General features: G+C 41.8%; 1 protein-coding gene across 8 annotated transcripts in view; it reads left to right on the forward strand.

The window, feature by feature from the left end:
• BACH2 (BTB domain and CNC homolog 2) overlaps positions 1–21,833 on the forward strand; it is a 145,543-nt gene that overhangs the window by 99,724 nt on the left and 23,986 nt on the right. Inside the window, exons 1-2 of one of the 8 annotated variants that reach the window (XM_018078288.2) lie at positions 1,295–1,479; positions 3,016–3,176. The exons of 5 other annotated variants lie outside the window; for them this stretch is intronic. Coding sequence is in view for 1 of the 3 variants with exons in the window: in XM_018078285.2 (XP_017933774.1) it covers positions 1,286–1,402 (117 nt within the window). In the remaining 2 variants the exon portion in view is untranslated. Of the gene's footprint in view, positions 1–989; positions 1,480–3,015; positions 3,177–21,833 lie in introns of those variants that run through there. 2 more of the 8 variants (XM_018078289.2, XM_018078285.2) reach the window with 2 other exon arrangements.

Here is a 21,833-nt window from a genome sequence, read left to right on the forward strand (position 1 = left end):
ACTGTGATTCTACAGTGTCCACTAATAATTTCCAATGGAAGAATTGAGTTTCAGTCAGTATCTCATAGCTTTCTCACCACAAAGCAAGGGTAGGAGTAGAGAGGTGACAAAACATGCCCAAGGGTGCACAGGTATGAAGGGGCAGGAGACTATCAATGCTCTTCTACAAAGCCTTTGTGAAGACTCCTTGTATAATTCAGGTCCTGTTAGATAAAGAAAAATAGTTCAAATTCAATTAAGCATGTACAAGAGTGACTGAGATATTCAGATGAATGAGCCTGGCCTGAAGGAGGAGTAGAAAGCACTATTGCAGGTTCATACTGCTGGTGTGACGACTAAGACCTGCTACTGTGTAGGCAGACCAGCTGAAACAGCTGAGAGGAGGAGTTTTTCTTTAATACTAAAGGACACTGTTGACACAAACATTAATTGGTTTCAACTTGGCTTTTAGTAAAATTAGATTGGAAATTAGAAGATTTTTAATCCCAGCAGTGGTGAGGTGCTGAGCTTCAGGCCAGTGGGAGGAGAAGGGTAGTGGAGGGGTCATGATGTGTCTGCACTTGGTGACCCAGTCCTATGTTCATATAACAGTAAGGATTTAAAATACAGTGGTTTGTTTATGTGTTTTATATAAGATGCTATGTAAGAAAAAAATCCTCCAGTCCAGCCTTAAATTATTTCTATTTAAGTGAATACCCTTTGGATAAATGGAGTATTATAGTTTTACATTTTGGAATGTATCTCAATTAAAGATCAAAAAGTTTTAGTGACTTTGGGTTGCACTGGCTGCTGTTACAGCTCCAGTAAAGTTTGTGGAGTTGCAGAAGGAGTGAATCTAGTTCTTAAGGTTTTTCCCAGAATCTTGAAATTGTCATGCCTCAAGTAAGACCACCACTGTTACTTTGCCATGTGCTTTTAACTTTCTCATCCTGGAAAAGAATATGCAAATTAATTGCTGTTAAATGCATTGAATCTTAATTTGCTTGTTGGCTACTTTATTTGTATAACTGTGTGTGAGGTGGTCAGTTAAATAATTTCCTCACAAATGCTAGTCATTTGGGGTAAGGAGAGCTGCCTGATGCATTTTGTTATTTTTGAGTTATTCCTTGGTTAAGGTGCATGTCTCTGTTTCTGGTGTTGCTCACCTTCAGAGTGCTGCGTTTTGGTAGGTGCCTGTGCGTAGGTGAGGGAAGTGCCTCCAACAGTGTCAGAGCTCCCCATGAGAGGAACTGAAACACTCCTGGTTTTTAAGAGCTGATAAAGCAGAGGAAACACTCTTAGTTATATGGCATTTAAAGAAGTTAGCAGGGGTTTTTTTCGGTTAGCTAACGACTCTTCCCAAGGCTACTGTTTTCAGTCCGTGGTCTGCAGAGCTCTGGCAGCCCGTGAGTTATTTCTAGAGGTATATGCAGAAACTGATTTACTCTGTCATGTAGGGGGTTATTATTCCAATCGAAAGATTTCAAACAGAAGTTGAAAGTGAGTGTCCTGAGCAAATCCTTTTTTCATGATGAGAGACATTTTATGTTGGCATATAATATTATAGAAAAGTGGAGATTGAAAATAATTCTTAAATATAGTCTTCATTGTTCAGAACTTTTCCAAAGGTGACAATCATTCATAAATTCACTAAGCTACTTTTAAGTCAACCATACAAGCATTGCATTTTAAATTCTGGCATGGTTTGAAAACTACTGAAGTATGTTGTGGAGAAAGGCCATCATTATTCTTATTTCTCAAAGATTTGATGTTGGAGTTGGATAAAGCTTTATATGTGTAGCTTTTAAATTCATGTTTTGTTGGTAAGAGGGAGCTTAACATCAAAACAAAAGAACTTATTTCTGATTATTCAAAACAGTAAATCTGCCTCTGAAGTCTAAACTGCAGACTTTTTTTTCCTTCATAGCATGTTGGGGTCTTTTTGTTAATCTGGCATCCCAAGATTGTTAACTGTTGTCTAGCTAAACAGCGAACAGATGTTTTTTACATTATTTCTTGTGTATATCCAATTACAAGTGAGAGCAGTCTTTATGATACGCCGGTCATTTCAGTAGGGAGACATTGTGCACACACAGAATTGGGGCTAGTTGAATTTAGAGGATTTTAAACCCTCTGCAAAACTTTGTGTTAGACATTTCAGGTCAGTTCAAGTGTGACTTAATGTGCCTCCGTTTAAACCTTTACCTAATCAACTTAAACTAAGTCAGTATGGAGCTAATTCTGCACTGACTGGAGAGTTTCCATAAACTCTTTAGTGCTAGCCATGGTAATTTGATTTTGTGCCACACCTTTTCTAAAATAATGCATTTCAGTGTGTAGACAAGCTTGGAAAAACAGCTGCATAATAAGGGCGCAAATGTGGTTGTCGTGTGTGAACTATCAGCCCTCATTGCAAGTTACAGGAATGGAGTGTCAGCTGCCTACAGCTAATAAAAAAGGACCCCGTTAGCTCTTGACTTCTATGCTTTTCATCTGCAATTTTGCTAAACAACTAGAACCTGCTTTTCACTCAGGGTATTTTTTAGCGTTTATGCAGTTTTCCTCTAGCAAGTGCTGTTAAACACAACCCGAAATTCAAACTTTCAAAAAACTGAGTTTAAAGCTGTAAAGTAGGTTATTCACTCCATACCCCTAACTGTTGTTTTGTTTTATTTAATCACGAAAACTGGTCTTCCTTCCTCTAACAAGGCACTTAATTAAGTTTTTAATTTATGATAAGAAGTTAAATGGCACTTATGAGGCTTTTTTAATGGTTTCCATTTCCCATCCAGATTACAAAAAAAGGTGTGATAGAGAGAGAGACACGGCTGTCAGCCAGGGGTATTGTAGGTCATGCCAATATTAGCTGGCAGCAGGCCGTTATCCAATTAACATTGCTTCATCGCTGCAAGTAATAGCTCTTGAGTAGATGATTGAGTCATTCATGCTGTAGTGGTACTCTACTTGAGAAGGAGCCAGTGCTTTGTCGAATAGGCTTTTTATTTGCTATTATTACCTGACTGACTCTGCTAATAGGAGTGCACAGCGAGTCTTCATGGGCAAGCTGAAAGCCAGACACTGGACAGAGGAGCATCACTTGGTTTTCTGAAAGCTGAGATTGCAGTTACTTGGTGAAAAGACAGAAGCAGAAACAGCAACAACAAGTAAAACCCCTCAGTGGCATTAGATTCCTACAGGTTAGAAATGAGATTCTCAACCTTGCTTGCATTTTTTTTGACTTGGGGGTTTGCACTTGGAAAAATCCTTCACCTGGTCATTGCAGCCATGACAGTACCAAATGCCTGTCTCTCTGGTGAAGTTAAATCTTCTGAAGCAGCAGACCAAGCTTTCTTTAGCCCATGCCTAATACCAGCCTTTCTGCTATTTTAGAAACTTGATTCTGGAGTAGCTTTATTAGTTTTACCTGTAGCCCTCGAATTTCTTGAATCTGTTTCAAAGAGTGGTAACTTTTTTTAGTGCAATGAACTATCTGCTAGAAATGTTGCCTTTCAGAAGGATTAAACTGAATTGTCTCTTCCAACAGACAAAGGGAAGCAGCATCTCTTCTTGGGAAGAGAATGTGGGATGTGCTTGAGGAGCTTTTTTGTTTATCCACACAGCTCTTTTCTTTACTATTAAGAGAATGATGTTCAGAGTAGATGTAAACACACGCCACAGGCTGAATTTTTCCACGTCCTTTACTGCTCCCTGATGACTGCTGTGAAACCTGATATTTCCCCACAAGATGAAATTTACCTGTGAAATTTCCCCTGTGAAATTTGTCATCTGCCTCTTCGGTTGGCATGGGTTAACTCCCTCACATGGTTGGTTAATCCTTGCAAGGAGAAAGGCAGGACAGGACCTCAATTCGTATTCAAGGCTGGCAAAAGCTGAGTATGTTGGAAAGCGAAGGCATGTGGCACCCTGGGTGGGACTGAGCCAGGCATCTAACATTAGCATGGCTCATAGCTGACGAGGAGGAGAAACACTGGCAGCTGCTAACCATCCATGCCAACCTGCCAGCCTGAGGGAAAAATGCTGGGAATTAGCCAACGAAAGATGATTGCAATGAGGAGAAAATCAAAGACAGGATACAGGAGGTCAACTGTTACATACCCTGCTGGCTAAAGGCAATTACGATTCCTTTTTATCTCTGTAGAAATAAACAGTATTCTCTTACTTTGAATCTTTCCTTTCTGTGTATTCTTTATATGTATAAATACAGTATCTTTAACGAATGCAGGGATTGAGCTGGGAGTGCTCTGCACAGGAGCATAGAGTGGAAAAGGTGATCAATGTGGGAAAGAGGAGTAAGAGGGCAAGAAGTTTTTTTCTCAGTTGCAGGATGTTATTATGCAGTAGGGAACAACATAAGACCCTTTTTCGTTGGCACCACAGAGATATATTAGGAGTAGCTAAGGTTCTTAGAGAATGGGAAACTTTAATGTGGTTTTCTCTTTACATGACTATTGGCCGTGGATGTTCCTCACAGAAATTGCAGCACTGGACAGAATTATTTCTGCTTTGGCTCAGGAGGTGGCAGGAACCTGAAAGCCTTTCTGAAAGCCACCATTCCCTTCATCTGTGGAGCTTTTTGTAGTGGCAAAGGGTTATATCCATGAGGTTTCTAGTAAAGTCCGGCTTCAAGTTCATTTATGCCCCAACGTTACTGCAACTGTGCCACTTCAAGGAGTCCATATGGAGAGACGGTTGGGTCTTTGGTTTTCTAAATTCCTCCTAGGGAATGTGTTATTTTCGTGTTGGTTCACAGCGCTGACACTGACCGCAAAGAAGGATGACTGGAGGCTGCAGCTCTGTAGTGAGAGTACAACTGAGCATTTGGGTACTCTGAGGTCTTACTTGGCAGAACACTAATTCAGGAGAAATCGTGAGACAGAAATGGATGTCGTTTTATGTGTGTTGCTTATGTAGCACAGTACAACGACATACATTGTTTCTAGAAGGTGAGCAATAAAACAGAAATGAAATCTTCAAGATGTGATATGAAATTCCATCCATGTATCACTGCAAAAGCAACGCCTGATTTTTCATGCCTCACATATGATGAAGAACCTAGCCACATACTTTTCATTCCATATGGTGTAACTTCCATTATTTTCTGATGAGGGCTGTCTTGCTATTCATAACATTCTCTGATCTTCACCAGTGGAGAAAAGCAAAATACATCTATGTTATGGTGAGAGCTAGGCTTAAAAAAGCAAAACAAAAGTCATGCATACATGCATGTTGAAGAGAGAAAATCTTGCAATAACTCCTTTGCCTCCCTTTGACAGTAGCTGTACAGTTTATTTATTTATTCGAGAAGGCATATAAAAATGTACTCTCAAAGGGGATACAGAGATGAATGCGCAGAATAAAATTCTCCACTGCAATAAGTGGACTCAATTTCGTTGCCTTTGTTAGACTCCTGCCTGCTGCTACTGCTAAATTGGGCTGATTGGCTGTGATTGCACTCGCTATTGAAAAGGCAGTTTGCAGTGTGGAAACGTTCATAGTCAAACATAACAAACATAATCTAAAATGTAAGAGATGTCCTGATGAGTAAGTTCTACAGGTAAACTATGCTAATGGCATCAGCAGAAGCAATAAGGATGTGCAACACAAGGTGGGTTATTTTTGTTTGGGGCTTTTTAATTTTTTTTTTTTAATTCAAATATGTATGTGGGCATGAATGAAAATGAAATGGCTGAGCCATGACTGTGTCTTAGCACCATGAGCATTCTGGCCCTGCAGACTGAAAGATCTCCCCCTCTCCTCCCCCTCCACTAATGATTCTCTTACCTTTGCTTTTTCTCCCTCTAAAAAATTCTTTGAATTTCTTTAATGACTGCAAACTAGGTATCTGCTCTTTTAAGAGTCCAGAAATACAGGCTGAGCATTTGCCATTTGACTAAACAGACAGATAATGCCCAGTTAAGACACCCGTCAGCTTCACCACATCAGACACCACAACTTGTAAGGTACTTTCTCATCCCAGTACCTAGCTTTGTTTTATTAGTGTTCCCAAAACCCAAAGAAAATAAGATTTTATCTTCATACAGCACTTTCTGACAAGGATTCCCTGGTGAATAATGTCAGACTGACTGTTTTTCTCGGCTACTAGTGAAACTGAGCATGTTATGGGGTGGAATATGCTATGTATTCAAATGATGCATTGCAGCAGTCAACAAACATTAAGGCTAGGAAATATGGTTCAATTTGGAAGTGAAATACAGGTTTTAGGTGAGCAAAAGGCAATTGAATCATACTAGGATTTGGGAGTTAGATGCTCTTTGTGAATTTTACAGGCAGGCTCTTGGGTTTTTTAGAGGAACAAGTAGACACATGCTTTCTGTTACATTTGATGCAAACTCTGAAGAGCAAAATGGGTGGTTTATTCCAGGATTTTTGTGCTGTGACGAATTTTCATCTGTCCCACTTTGATGAGAGACAGACAGCAAATACCTCTAAGTCCCAGTACACTCTAACACTACTGAAAGCTTATTCCTTGGGCATCTTATTTACTTTAATAAAATAAATAAATAGGGGCAGCTGTGGTTGGTCAAACTACAGATCTGTCTAGTCCAGATGTGGTTTGTTTTAAAAATGAGTTTGAATTTCTCTGAAAGAGCTTAAGAGGGGGTTTGTGTGGTTGTTTAAAGACTTAAATGAAAAGAAAGTATCAGACATATCTCTAGGAAGCATGTTGTAATTTATTGGAGAAAGATATGAGAGCCAGTGGCAGTTGTTTTGAAGCCAGATTAAAATCAACTGAAAAATTTGGCATGTGTTTTTATCAACAGACTGATCAGTGATGTGTATGACTGCACATTGTTTCATAACTGTAAGGCAAATGGCCTTTGAGAGGGACAAAGTTCAGACACCCTTTTAAGAAATTTGGTGCACAGTACAGGTGTAGTTGAGTGGAATTTAATATCCTAAGATAACATAGATTGGATTTGCTAATAAACCTTTCTGTCTCTCACTTAGTTTAGTCTAACCTTATAAGAGTTGATGGCATCAAAGTGTGCAGTGAAGTGTAACTGTCTGTTTCCCACACACAGAAGTAGTTGAAATATTTTCTTTTTTTTTTTTAATTTAGAAACCTTTAGAAGACTATGTGGTGAAGAGAAGTTTAATTCCTAATTGAAATGGCACCCTGCTGCTAGCTGGGGGTCCACAGTCAAAATAGCCATAGCTGGACTGAGGACAGCAGAAAACTGCAATACTAGCACTTCCAGTAAAACCAATATATAAACAAAGTGTCACCAAACAGCTGGAATTGAGAGGTATCAGCTCTGGAGTCAAATAATGGTAACATAAAACCTTCAGCAGTAGATTTCTGAGGTCTCTTGTGAACAAATAAAATACTGTCATCACCTCTCTGCAAATGCTGGGGTGGAAGTTGATGCGTCAGATGGGAATTACAGCACAGATCTGTGCATCAGGTCACTGATGATTAAATCACCTTGTGTGAACCCCTCAGCAATGTTTACCTCTCTCTAAATGCTCTGGTTCACATTACCTCAAAGGAGATGAACAGACTGACCCACAGCTGGCACAGCTGCTGGCCCCAGAGCAGCCTGTATACCTGACCCAGAGCTTCAGCTTATCCGTCCTCAGCCAGAGTTTCAGTCTCATTTTCTTCCCTCTGTATCTTTTAACCGTGGAGAAGGCGTTGAGGGGATTGTTGGACTAATTGCAGCATTTCTCAAGATGATCACGGTAGGATGGAGCCACTTGCTGCCTTATGTGGCTGATTGGTCCTGGGTGACCGATGGGCTTTTCTCTGTGTCCTCTGCCTGTTCTCCCTGCACAGTCCTGAGGTCCTGTGCACTGCCATTGACAACAACTGCTGAGACTACCACATTCAAGATGAAAGTAGACTTGGAGGCATGGAACAGAGCAGAAGATGCCTGTGAATTGCTGCAGACTTCCTGTCCCTCACCAGGAGGCCCTTTGAGGGTGCTTAATGAGGAATTTTTGCTTAAGTGACAGCAGTTGCAGACCAAGGTTAAAAATAAGAAAAGTATTATTTTAGATTTTGTGCATGGCATTTATCCCAAATGATAGGCGAGCAGGTACCTAGCAAGACTTGATCTCTTCCACAGAGAGCTAAGCAGACTTGGCAAATGGGAGCTGTTTTCAGGTTTTCAGGACCTCAAAAACTAGGCACCTTTGTTTTGGTGTTGAAGTAACCATATTTAGTTGAGTATATATTGCACCTAGTCCACATCATTCCCTGCAGCAACTGCTGCTCGTCATTTCAGAACCATACTTTAGAGAAATTGAAGTGTACAGACTTACTGTAAGGATTGCAGAGGGATTTGGCAGGTGTGAGCCAGGATGGATTCAGGGGCACTGTTGGGTTCTCAGTGCTTCCTTCTGCTCCTGCGGTGTCAGATGCACTTCCCAAAGGCTGGGCTGATGTGGGTTTATAGGGGCAGTAAAAAAGAATTCAAAAAGACCAGCCAAATAAATGATTTGACACAGAAAGGAACCTGAACAGTGTAATAGTTTAAAGAGGTGTAGGCATCCAGTGTATTGGGCTTCAAACACATGGTAATACTCTACTTGAAATTTGCTTGCTATGAATTGCAATAGGACCAAATTCCCTTATCTCTGTATATACCTTGTACTCTGTTCCCAGAATGGGTGGGAATGCAGTCTGTGGTAGTGTTTCAAGGTTTAAAAAATAGATTTAAATTAAAAAAGGATTGTCCATGCTAACTTTACTAGTACAGTTCTTAGTTTCTGGAAAAAATACTTTTGATGAAGTTCTTCTGGATTTTTGTGAGACTGTCAGACTACATTTCTGGCTGTGTAGAGAAATGTCTTGGGTTTTTGCTTATCTTTGAAATTCAGACCTGTGGTTCTCTGTTTCAAGGGTCTGCAGCTAGTAAGAAACATGTCTTAAAACAACTCTGAAAGCAAAATATATTTCCATCTCTGACCACGCAGCAGTGGTACAACATGCCTAGCCACCTCTCCCCAGATACACAGGCAGCCTTCAGAGAAAATTTCCCTGTCAGAAGATTCTTGGTCAAGTAAAAACAGAATGAGCTCCGGTTATTTACTGTTTCTTTCAAAGGACGGTGTTAGAGCCAGTAACCTTTTAAGACAGGAAAAACCTGGGGAGAGACAAAACCTGACAACTTCCCTTATGATTTCCATAGAGGACTAGTGCTCATTTCTGCTTCTGAAAGGGGAAGCTGGACTTCAGGTGGATGGGTCTCCAGCCGTTCCATCTACTTGTTGAATTTAGCTATTTTTTTACCTTGTTTTTATCTGGCTGCAGATTTTCATGTTGTGCCTTGGATGGATTTCTGCATATGGCATTTTTGTTTGGACATAAAGCCAAATCAAGCAGTTTCTGTCTATTCCTTGAATTTGTTAGTTTTCGGGAGACTGGACACATCAAACCATGTTTTAACGGCTGTGTTTTAAATGTCTGAATTAATTTGTCAAATGCAAGGCACAAAAACCAGAGAGTTGCCTGTCTTTTGTAAGAACCATCTATCCTTGTCATTTTTGCTCAGTTTATGTAAGCAGTAGCCACTGAGGTTAAATAATATCTATACCATCGTCCAAGGAAGGGACATATATATAGGCATTGAGACATTCTACAAAGAAACACGTTCGCATTTACGAAGTCATCATAGCATTCAAAAAGCAGAAAGAGTTCCTTTCAGTAGTGGCATAAACCTTTAAATTACAAAATCCCTTTCTTCTTTCTCTGTCTTCAATGTATCTTGCAGTTGGACGACTGAGAAGAACGCTCATTAAGGGCTACCTCAGGCTGGGTTTGGTTTTACTTCCTTTTGAAAGATGAGCCTAATCCTTCCCTTACAGGATTTATTTCACTGTTATGCGTGAACTCTCCAATTGGAAGACTCAGTTAAGAGGGCATATGCAGGTAAATTGTTAAAGATAAGCATTTGAGCATGTTTCTGGCCTCTGTCTTCAGCTGGTGGTACACAGCCAAGGTGACCCTAGAAGGAGCTGTGCTGGACCTCTGCAGGCAGCTCTGTAGGGCAGACCGGTGCTGCACACGTAAACTCCTCTTCAGAGGGTTTCAAGTCATTCCTAGCCTCAGGGTCCCAGACTGTTTGCATCATCCGCTCTTGCACTCTCTTCTTAGTTCTCAGATACAGTTTTAATCTGAATTACTTGATGAAGTTACAGTTTGGTTTTGTAATTGCTTTTCTGCAGAGTAATTGCATAGCCAAAGGGCTGTGAGAATTCATGGTCATTTCTTGTCAATGTGTTCTACCTCTTGGTTGAATGATAAGGTAGTAGTAAAGACATCTCTAAATATTCTCTTTTAACTAGGCTTTTCTTTTCCCAAACTGCTCTGATTGCAGGTAGAGGAAAAGAAAAGGTCAGGTGTCATATGTATTCTTAAGAGACTTCGAAGGTGTCTTTGGTATTCTAAAGAGCAGAAGAAATCAAAATGGTAGTAATTATTTGACCAAATCATTTTCCTCCTGATACTACAGTTTCTTAAAGTCAAGGTTTTTATGAGGCTTTTTTGTAACTAATTGTCTGTACTATCATTCTTTTTTTAAATTCAAGGGAAGGGAGAAAGTAATTCCATTTGCAGCTTGCAGCCCTTGTCCGTCTGTCAGATGGGTGTATATTTACAAGAATTCACGAATGCCTGTTTCTAATTTCTCCCCTTAGAACAAAGGTTACTCCGTCATTGCCTTTGGAAGGCTTTTGGGCTAGCTTGCTTTTGTGTGTATGTGCCTTTTTTTTTTATACCATGCCAAGCACTCTGTTGAGACTCTACTAGTGATCAAAGGAACAGAAGGAAATTTTGAGGTTTGGAGATAAATCCTGTTCACATGGCTAAAACTGTGTAAAACCACCACAGTGATCTGTTGGAGAGGGATGGAGAGCTAGACGTTGTGTTGTGTGCTCCCCATGCCTGTCTCTGCTGGGGTGAACCAGCTTCTGCCCTACCAACCTCAACATGGGGTCTTCCAGCACCAAATGTGGGAAGGACTTGAACTCTTCTTGGTCTTCGGGAAAGCAGGCACCCCTGAGCAGTCTCGCATTTCCACACCCTCTTTATGCATGTACTACTGGCACGTAAATGCTCTTGCTCAATCCTATCAACTGCATATCATTCTATTCTGGGAAAGGTGAGAGCAGTGCTGGAAATGACTCATCTTCAAAAGGCATCAGCTTTACCCTTTTTATCCCCCAGAGTTAGTCCTCCCTTTGTGCTGCAGGTACCGTAAAAGGGGGAAGCATCACTTTTTTAAAAAACAGAGAGCGATAAGAAATGCTGTGGCTGCCCATAAAGTGAAGGTATTTGTCATTTGGAGTTTATATGGCTAATGAGCTCTCTGCAGTTTCAGTGGTCTGTTTTGCCAGGGGTTTTAAAAAGTCCCTGAGAAGCCTCTATGGCGAGTGAAGGAACCTTGGCAAGATCCTGCATTACACCATGCCCTGCCCTGCATTCCTGTAGTTCTTGCAATTTCCTGCCCCTTGCAATACGGCTGTGGCTTTGGGCAGCAAGGACATTCTGTATTTCCCAAAGGAATGATGTTTTAAATGTCTTTATCTGTGAGAGTTTTACTATGTGCAGTGGATTTGCACAGGGGCAAGGGGATTTTTGGTTTGTGTGACTATGTGCTGTTTTGTGGCTCTGTTTTATTTCCTCTTACATCCTCCTCCCCTCCCTCTTCTACCTGAAACGTTCAATTAAATCTAACATAGCGATACTTTTAGATGGAGGCAACGCTTAGCTATGCCGGTTCCCACTGGCTTTAAACTGCTGGCTGCAATACTGCAAACAAAGTCAGACCCTGGGTTGGCCAGCAGTTCCCCCCAGCTATCTGCGTGTTTGCTCTCCAGGCTTTATTTTACCTACACTATTGGAGACTCTGGAGTCACAGCCTATGTCTCATTGTTATGCATGGATGGAAAATATTCCTGTACTTATTTGCATTCATTAGCTGTTGGTAGGTTCTCTGTTGAGGTCTCTAGCCTTGTTTTTACAGTGCTTTTGGCAGTGTTTCTGCACTTGGTGTGCGAATTTTTATGATCTGTTGCATGTTATTCATGCAATTTCCTGCCCTGTAATGGTATCAGTTTTCCAGACACAGAGGAATACAAACGAAAACCCAGGAGCCTGCATTAGCATAAAATGTCCCAGTTCTGTCAGTTTGATTAATTTGTCTCTTTGTCTCCACTCTATATGATAAGTGCTATTAATGGTTGCAACACTTCATATGTCAAAGTCTTTCTTCCTAATGACTTGAAAATGTGGTTTATTTCCCCCTTTTTTGCATTATTTTTCTCATTTAGCATTCCACTCAAGTATAGATTTATGCCATGCTCTTTCATTATCTTACTGGTTGCAGCACTGGAGTGATTACATATGGTGTAGGGTATGAGCAAAGATGCGATCCCAGGGGCAGCAGCTGCTGATGCAAGCTGAAAATAGATCCAGCGTATGCTCAGCACTTTTCCCAGAGGTCTTTTATTTATTAGGAACAGTCTTGGTACAGGACAGCTCGGACCCTCATTTAGCAAGATGACTTTTTGCCTTTCAAGAACAGTGCAATGACTTTGCTCTATTTACTGACTGCTATGTAATTTTTTTTCACTGCCTCCTGTGGAAGCAGTGACTTTACCTAACATAAATTGTAATATAACCCTGATTTATAATGAAGTCAAGAAACGACAGGCTCCATTTGAAGTAATGGAACTTGACAGATGTAAGGTTCAAATTAAATAATCCTATTTGTAAGACAGCATTTGTACATGGTACACTGATTTAAAATGAACTTCAGTTCTTCTTCAGCGAATCCTTTACTATTCTCCGTGTTTTGCCTTTCACAGAGGCTTTTTGGGGGACAAAATTCATTTGGAGAGAGCATTTTTGTTTTTGAAAACATGTATGGAACAATACATTGTTTTCTCTCCCTTGGTAAAGAAGTTCTTATAAATTGTTTCACAGAAGAACACTTTAATTAAAGAAGAGAAATTAATGTAGGTCGCTTATTCAGGGCAAGCCACATCCAACCTGCTTCAGTGGCCAGAAGAGGCCACTTACTGAGAATGAGGGAGAGGGAGGATGCTGGAGGGAAAATAGTGAGAAAGGCTGTGGCTCGACTCTTCCCCCCCCAGGAGCTGAGGTTCATTCTAGCAGTGATTTGTATGAAGGGAGAAGGTCCCCACCTCCTTGCTGTCCTTCCCTCACAGCTGGCAGAGGGGAACACTTGAAGATGATGTTTGCTCCTGCCTCTGCACCCCACTTCTCTTCCTTTGTCACCGTCATCCCAATGCAAGCAAGAAAAGCCCCGGGGTGTGCAAATGGAAGGATAGGAGCTGGCAGTAAGCACAGGAGTGGGGGTTGGTAGAACAAAATGCTTGCAGAGGAGAAAAAGAGACCAGGCAGGGAGTGTGAGATGCTGCAGAGATGATGAAAAAGGGCACAAAAGAAGGGCAGTGGGATAAAAAACACTAAGGGCACAGTGCAGGATTTTTCTGGCCTAGATTGAGGGGAAGCTGTTTTACAAAATGCCCCCTTCCTTTTTCTCAGCCCCCTTCACTCAGCATTGCTGTTTTGCCTTCCTTTCTGGTTGTTTTAGTAGCGGCTTCCCTCTCCATCATCTTGCTAATTTTCCTTCATACCTGGCAAGGATGTGACCCTTTCCCCAGGAGTCTGACAGACGCTCTCACTCTGGGCTGGCCTCACATGCTTAGGCAGAAAGGTCCCAGTGTGCGTATTCAGCTCAATAGTGTTCCTGCTCTCACCTTGTCACCCTGCCACCATCACCCTTCTTTCCTGGGAAGATAAGAAAGGTGTCAGTGGGAAGGGTAGTTACTAATCCACAAGGCTCCGCTCAGAAGGCGGCAGTCTCTCGCACACTGGGACCGTGAGAACAGTCTGTCCAAACTGGAGCTTCAGCATCATGTCTGCCCTGCAGTGAGTGGTTTCAGCACTAAGTAGCTTCTTTCTCCTCTTTGTAGTGAGTTCCAATAAAGAATAGACAGTGAAGAGGACAAAATGACTGCCAAAGAGGGCGTTGCTTGGGTGCTGGGGCTGTAGCCCAGCCTGGGGACATGGGGAGAGAGGCTCCTTCTCCCATGTCCTGCTCTCCACACAATTAAGAATCTTTTTCCTCAGTGCTTGTAGGGAATTAATAACTTCTATTAATTAGAAACCAAGCCCAGTTTCCCCACTGCACTCAAGAACAGACAGGACTTGAGAATATCACTGGGGAATAGGAGGAAAACAAGCTCACAAAGCCAAAGCAGTGGAAAAGAGGAAGGCAAGGAGTATCCATTCAGCAAAAATGGCATTGACATCATGTGGAATCTTGCACCTCATTTCGGGGAAAAAAGCAGCGAGGCCCAAAAATAAAAGTCAATCAGGAGATTTTAGAGTTGCTGCTGGTAGCTTGCACACTGCCTCCTCTCCCTCCTCCAACAGATGTGTGCATGGCTACGGGCATGGCTTTCTGTTCACTTGGAATTAATGGGATTATATACAGCGGGAAAGGAGGCAGGGTACACTGAATTCTGCAAATGCAGAGCTTCAACCTGTGCTGCTTGATCTTCGAAAAAAATAAAATACAATAAAATAAAATAGCAGGAACCAATTCCAGGATGTTTCAGTATATACATAAACCGGTTTTCATTACTCACAGCACATTCGTGACTGAGGCAGCAGAATAACACTTTGCTGTTCATTATTTTATCAGACAGTGATAATTGTAGTTAATATTTTCTTAGTAGTGTCTCTGAGAGTTTATTTATGCTGTTAATAATCTGAGCAGCTGTAGTGATGCTGTCTGCCAGAGCTGTAGCCTTTTAGAATCACTCTAGTGTGGCAAGGATACGATGGTAATAGAAATCCAAGGAGAAAGCGATCTTTTCGGAGCAGATGGGGCTGATTCAATCCCTTTCACACACATTCACGTTATCTAGTCTCTTTCTCACACTACCATGCGTGGGTGCACGTGAGCATATGTAGACACACACACACAAATAGCTGTAAAGTCCCAACTTCCACCCTCCTCGGAAGTCACGTGTCAAGCTGGAAAGGCGATAATTTTTCTACGTGAAGAGTGTTTCTGGGGCTTCTAGGGTAGATGGCATATTCTACCCCTTGCTTTCTGGGTAGATCTTAAAAATCTCATGCATGAAGCAGAAAGGGGAAAGTCAATTTGTTGAGGATAACCTGGAGCCAGGGGCAGGGTTGTGGCTGCGCTGGGATGCCTTTGCCCAGCCTTCCTATCTTTCCTTGCCCTTGACCTCTTTGCTACAGGTCACTCCTCCTGAGCCTACACTCCTTTAGGGACTAAAAGAGCCATTTACTTTTGCTCATAGCAGACATGAAAGCTCAGCAAGAAGGCAAATGCCTACGTTTTTTTTTCTGGTGGGATTTACAGAGCCTAGTTAACCTTTTGGGCCACTGAGAGGAGAGTTAACTGCTCCTTGTGGAGGATGGGAGGGGGCCAACTTTTCCAGCTCAGCAGTGGTTGGTTCTTCTTGGAAACCTGCATTGTTGAGCTGAGCAGACATCACTGATAAAACGTGAGCACCAAGCAGTAGAACAAAAGCCACCATAATCCTCAGATCTGTTAGTAGCCATGCAAGAACAAAAACAAGGTGATTGCAGAAGAATTGCATGTCTGAATACCAAAAATAAAAGGCAGGGTGGGGGAGGAGAAGAAAAACTGGAACAAATGCAGCATTTGGCGGGTTTTGTTTTAAAACTGTGATGCCTGCAGGAAGCTGGGTCATTTATACAAGGTTTCAGCCTACCAGTTAATAATTGTAATGCATGGTTACCTCATGAAGCACAATAGCAAACCCTTTTACATTCAGTTCCTTCCACAGCACAGCAAAAGCATCTCTGGATTTGAAATGTTGCAGTATTTGGTGGGCTGCACTCTCTGCTACCCCGACGTAAGGATGCCAGTGATTTTATATGCTGTGCCATGCCAGCACATGGTCACAGGCAGTGCCGGAAGCATGGGCATCATCCCGTGGAAACCACGGCAGAGCATCTGTGAGCTGCTCATCATATCGGATGTTATCCAGCCCCATCTCCTGAGCCTGCTTTTTCTCCAGTTCCTTTGTCTTCTAATTCAGTTCTCTTCTTCAGAGAGCAGCCTTGTGTTTTCTTAAATCATATTTGACAGAGCTTGTTTATTCCTCTCCTACACTACACGAAGTATAATAGTAGGGCTTGTAGTGAGATGCCTTGCTGTGAAGTATTCCTTGTTTTTATAAAGTAATTACAGTGTATTTAATGCACTGTGTATTTAATACACTATTATATAGTTTGTTCACATAAATACATTCTGCCATGCCTGGGAAAGAGGAGTATTAGTGCAATTTGCAGGTCTTTGTAGTTTTTCTGTGTTGTTGTGTTTACTTGTATATCAATTGCAGCTTTAGAAACTCTGAACCATTCCTCTAAGCACCCTCTGAATTAGAAAATTTCTTCATACATCTTCATTTTCTGTCTATTTTGATATTTCCTAATGTAACTTGGAGACTTCTAGAGCTTTCTTTCTTCATGCTAAAAGTTCTTAAACTGACTTTTGTTTTCCCTTTTTTTGCCCACTTTGGCTCATGATGTGCACCTAAACAGATCTTTCACAGACTCCGCTCTCACAATTTATATTCTGTGAAAGCTTTCCCACTCCTTCCTCACCCCTCCTCACTGCTAACACTTTCTCTTTTTTTTTTTTCCCTTTCTTTTTTAATCCAGAGGTCAGTTTAATTTTCCTTTTGCAAAAATATGAGACTGATTTTAATTTTAAATTACAGTTGCACTTTAATTCTAATGATGCTTTTGGGTTAAAATCTGTTAGTTTCTTCTCCACTGGTTTCAGCATGGCTTGTAGAGACACCAGAGGAGAGAAGGTAGCATTTCTGCTGAGCCACCCTCCTGTGTCATCCTTTGTTACTGTGTTCCACGTTTCTTAAAGTGCACGTTGCACTTGAAAAACAAATGTATTTCAGACTGCCAGATTTCACAGCCGTATTTCCCTTTGCTTTATCTTCCAGTTCATGCCTGAGTGTTTAAACTGCTAATTAGCGCCACTGTTTTTTACATGCTCTTTGTTGGTTCAATCATTTCATAGCCAAGTTGTTCCTTTAGAGAAAAGGTTGTTTGGTACATCCTCATCTCTAATTTTCTTTTTCATACCTTTACCTGACCTTTGCAGCCTAAAAGTTCTTCTCCAAGCCTTTTCACCTAGGCTTGCCTGCAGGTACTCTCTTGGCCACAATTTGGAATTTTCTGTATTCTCATTATGCCTTGAACAGCCTCTAACATAAACAGCATACCCCAAATCACATAATTAGTTAGGAAAAAATTGTCTCATTCTGCTGAAGTTCATTACAGTGTTTTCTCCAAACAGTGGCACTTCGGCCGTCAGTTCAGTGCATAGTATGACAGATACTATTGTCCTCGTGGTTTAATAAACTGGTGTTTGACTTCAAGTTACTGAGTGAGATTTTAAAATAAGGGCTCTGGCAGGTTTGCTTGCAGGGGTTTAGGAAGTTTCCCCCTGCAGTCCAAGAGCTGTTGTGCTGAAGGCTTTGTGAGGTGGCAGAGGGAGGTGTGCCTGATGCCAGCATGGCTGTGCGCCGGCAGGCCCTCACCTCCGCACAGACCTGCCTCCCTTAGCTGCCGAGCTTCTCGTGCCAGGCTGTGGCCCAGAGGAGCAGCCATGCAGGCAAACATCTCCTTTTTCTCAGCAAAGCACTGTGGATGGTAGCACCAGATCTGCCCAGTGGGTACATCTGCCAAAGACCCATGGTAAGAGTAAATGTGATGCAGGCAGCGCATCCCTGCTGTGGAAAAGCACTGCATCTTCCAGTCTCCTGTAGCCTTTTGGTTTTGCAACTGTATTAATCTGTGATGGTAAGATGGCTGCTGTTTCCTTCGCTGAAATGTGTCAGCAGCAAAGTACTGAGGCTTATATTTGGTGATTCCTACCTTCCTTCTCAATAGACTGAGAGATGTGGCAAATTCAGCAAATTGCTTTGTCCTTAAAATTTTCAGGAATGGGAAGGATGCTGAAAATGTGTAAGGATACTGTCAGGATTTCCAGAAGTAAATTCTTTGCTTTGATTTGAAACCAATCTCATTTTTGAAAGATTGAAAGAATTTCAATTTGGCTTCAATAACTCTGAGATGAAATGAAAACTAGAAATTGTGGATTAAAATAAGCATTGCAGTTGGATCAGAAATCATTTTTACTTTTACTATTCTGTCTTTTACTGTTTTAATTTCTTAGACATCTTCTGATTCTCTCTTCCCGTTTGTTTCATCTGACATTATTGGCCCCAGACTTGGGGCCCAGGATTTTTGAGAATGCTCAAAGCTGAGGGCATTACCATTTCTGAATTTGATTCAGAAAAATCCAAGTATGCAGGTGCCTTAATAATGCCTCTTATGCTCCACCCCTAAGTCATGTGCGGTCAAAGGCTGACATAACCAATAACATGGTCATTGATTCACTGGCTGTTTACGCCATCTTTACCCTTAGCAATCAATTCCAAGCCACTCACCCTGCTGTCAGTGCTGACGTACTTCTCACGGAGCAACGGGCACAGTTTGCAATTATTGCTTCCCATCCTGTAGGCAAGTCAGCGTGAATGACTTCTTCCTCCCTGTCTCACTTCCTGTGGTCACACCTGCCACATTATAATGCTGGGTGGGCACTGAGGGATATTAGTCTCGCCTTTCAGGTGCAGAGGCAGGAGGTCTTTGAAGTGCTTGTGCTGTCCCTGGATGTGCTCCTTATGCCAGAGAGAGGAAAATGAGAAGTCATAGAATCATAGAATATGCTGAGATGGAAGGAACCCATCAGGATCATCAAGTCCAACTCCTGGCCCTGTGCAGAACACCCCAAGATTCCCGTCTTGTGCCTGAGAGCATTGTCCAAAAGCTTCTTGAACTCAGATGGGCTTGGTGCTGTGGCCACTTCCCTGAGGAGTCTGTTCCAGTGCTTAACCACCCTCTGGGTGAAAAATCTTTTCTTGATAAGTTTAGGTTATCAAGATTTAGATTTAGACTTAGATTCATGCCATTTCCTCAGGTCCTGTCACTGGTCATAGAGTGAAGAGGTTGGTACCTGCCCTTCTGCTTCCCCTTGTGAAGATGTTGAAGATGGCAATGAAGTCTCCCCTCAGTCTCCTCTTTTCTAACCTGAACTAACCAAGTATCCTCAGCTTCTCCTCATACGGCATCCTCTTCAGATCCTTCACCATTCTCATGGTCCTCCTTTGGACTCTCTCTAGTAGTTTAATGTCTTTTTTATATTGTGGTGCCCAAACTGCACACAAGGTGAGGCCACACCAGTGCAGAGTAGAACAGGACAATCACCTCCTTTGGCCAGCAATGCTTTGCATGATGCAACCCAGGACACAGTTGGCCCTCCTGGCTGTCAGGGCACTGCTGACTCACATTCAACTTGCCATTGACCAGGACCCTCAGGTCCCTTTCTGCAGCACTGCTGTCCAGCCTCTCCTTCCCTAGTCTGTACACACAGTCAGGGTTGCCCCATCCCAGATGCAGAATCTGGTCACTTGGTTTCCTCTTTCAGTTTGTAAATACTCTCACACAGGCAGTTGGGGCTTCTAGTGTAAATCTGTCATCTGGCCCGCAACTAGGACTTCAGGGGGAAGGGGGGGGCACTTGTGGGTTTTTTCTTTCAAAAGCACAAAATTGGAAGTTGGACAAGCACTTCCAATGTGACATCTTTTGTAGAACTACCACTAAAGGGAGTTAAGCATCTCCTTGAAGCTCTCAACCTGACAGCCTTGAGGCTGTTGTGGAGGATGCACTGAAAAGATACCAGGATGCTCCTTAGACTGGCCTTGGTGTGGCTTTGCAGGTGGCAGCTTTTCCAATGGGACTTTAGAAATAAATAAATTAGGTAAATCAGTCTCTTAAAGGAGCTTTGTGTCCATTGTCTCCCTTCCTCTGGTCTGTGTTCGTGTCCAGGGAACACATGGTGGTGGTGTAGTGGCCTCCTACCCTGTGATGCAATGCAATGTGGGAGATGCCAGACTGTTACTGGAACTTTGGGTGACTCTTCTGCCCAAATTTGTATGCGCTACCTGAAGTGGCAGAATGTTGAACTGGGGCCAGCAGGGTATCTGCTTCATTTAAAAAGGGGTTTTAGAATTAAAACAATGGCCTCTCTCTGTCAGTCTTCTCCATCACTGACTTGTACATTTCTCCCTTGTTTACAAGTCCAGATAATCTGATGCTTCTCACTCATGTGGGCTTTTAAAGAGAGATTACTAATTTTAGGAGCTTGTCCTGGTTTCAGCTTGGGTAGAGCTTTATGAGAAGATAAGGGAAATATATCTGTAAGCTGCTGGTGGGAGAATATTTAAATGCTGTTAAATTAAAGAGAGGGAAATGCAGTAAAATACTGGTGTGGCACTGGCTTACAAAAGTCCTCTGCTGTTTATCATTTCTTCTTCTGACTTTTTCCTGCCTCCTGCATGTTCCCGCTTCATGTAAAAGGATCACAGTTTCAAAACAACTCCTGCCTATGTGCATAGATAGGGACAAACCATGATGTCTGACACTGTTGATTTTGCACATGACTATCCTGTTTGAGCCTAGTAATAAACTCTCAGAGAGTTTTCCAAAACCAGATAAGCCCAGGCTAGGAAAAAAAACAGGCTTCCCCATCCCAAGTAAAAATAACCAAGTAAATAACCAGGAAGTCTCTTTATTCTTAATGGACTAACAGCTTTGGTGACTGATTTTGGTTATCAGATTACACTCTGAAAATAACTTCTGTGCTATACTTGCAATTGGCTGTGGAAGAAAAAGAATACACTGTGTACTAATTTTAGCAAATAAGATTAGAGTTAATATTTAATCTCAGAGACCTTCTTCAGGCTGTAGAAAAAAAATAGCAGCAGTTAACTGTCACTAATCTTATCTCCTATTTTTCTAGCATGTGTTTGGTTATATAAATTGTAGTGCTAGGAACACACTGGTGGAGTGTGAAGTTAGTAGTTTGTTTGCTACATGCTTGGGTGTGTTAGACAAACTTCAAGGCTGAGATGGATTTAAGAGGTCTACATGTGCCTTTAGACTACAGTAACAACATTGAAAGACCAGCAAAGTGGGTACCACAGTAGACCTGCTACAAAACAGTATGTGAATAATGAATTGATTTTGGCTTCTGCAAGAAATAGTCCCTTTTTTTTCTGTTTCTACCCAATTGTTTTAAATTAATATTCAGTTTGAGATTTGATATTCAGCATGTGAGGTTTGATTCGATTTTCCTTTCTTCCTTCCCCACAAAATGGCTTAATAATTGAATCGACGTTTGGAAATCAGAGATGAAGAGTTTCTAACTGTTTTTAGGTGCCTGATGATGAATTCAACCTGAAAATCAAAATACTACAAATATAAACCATAAACCTATAAGCAGCTTGCATGCTTTGCAACAATCCTATCAGTACTCCTGTTGATTTCAACGAGATACTCAAATGCATAAAGATAATAACACGCACCTACACTGCTGTCAGGACTTGTACGTTCTCAGTGTATCTAAAGGTCTCACCACCTAAATTACCCCCAATTCAGTAGGATTTAGCAACTAATGTTCTGCAGATTTCATTGTATCCCTGGAGGTTAGGAAAGGGCTTTGCCTTCTCGCGCCATCACCACCGAGCTTGTTCTTTGCATATGCCCCAGGTATACTTTCTTTGGAAAGGAACAACTGCATGTACATTTGCTGTTGAACCTTGATGCTGTTTCCCAGCAGATCATGAGGGCACTGTGCCCTCATTAATGCGGAAATTAGGCTTGGAAAAGCCTTTCTTCTTGTTGCAAT

The sequence above is a fragment of the Manacus vitellinus genome, unplaced genomic scaffold, assembly GCF_001715985.3.
Source record: "Manacus vitellinus isolate BGI_N305 unplaced genomic scaffold, ASM171598v3 scaffold_4_pilon, whole genome shotgun sequence".
NCBI classification, from domain to species: Eukaryota; Metazoa; Chordata; class Aves; order Passeriformes; family Pipridae; genus Manacus; species Manacus vitellinus.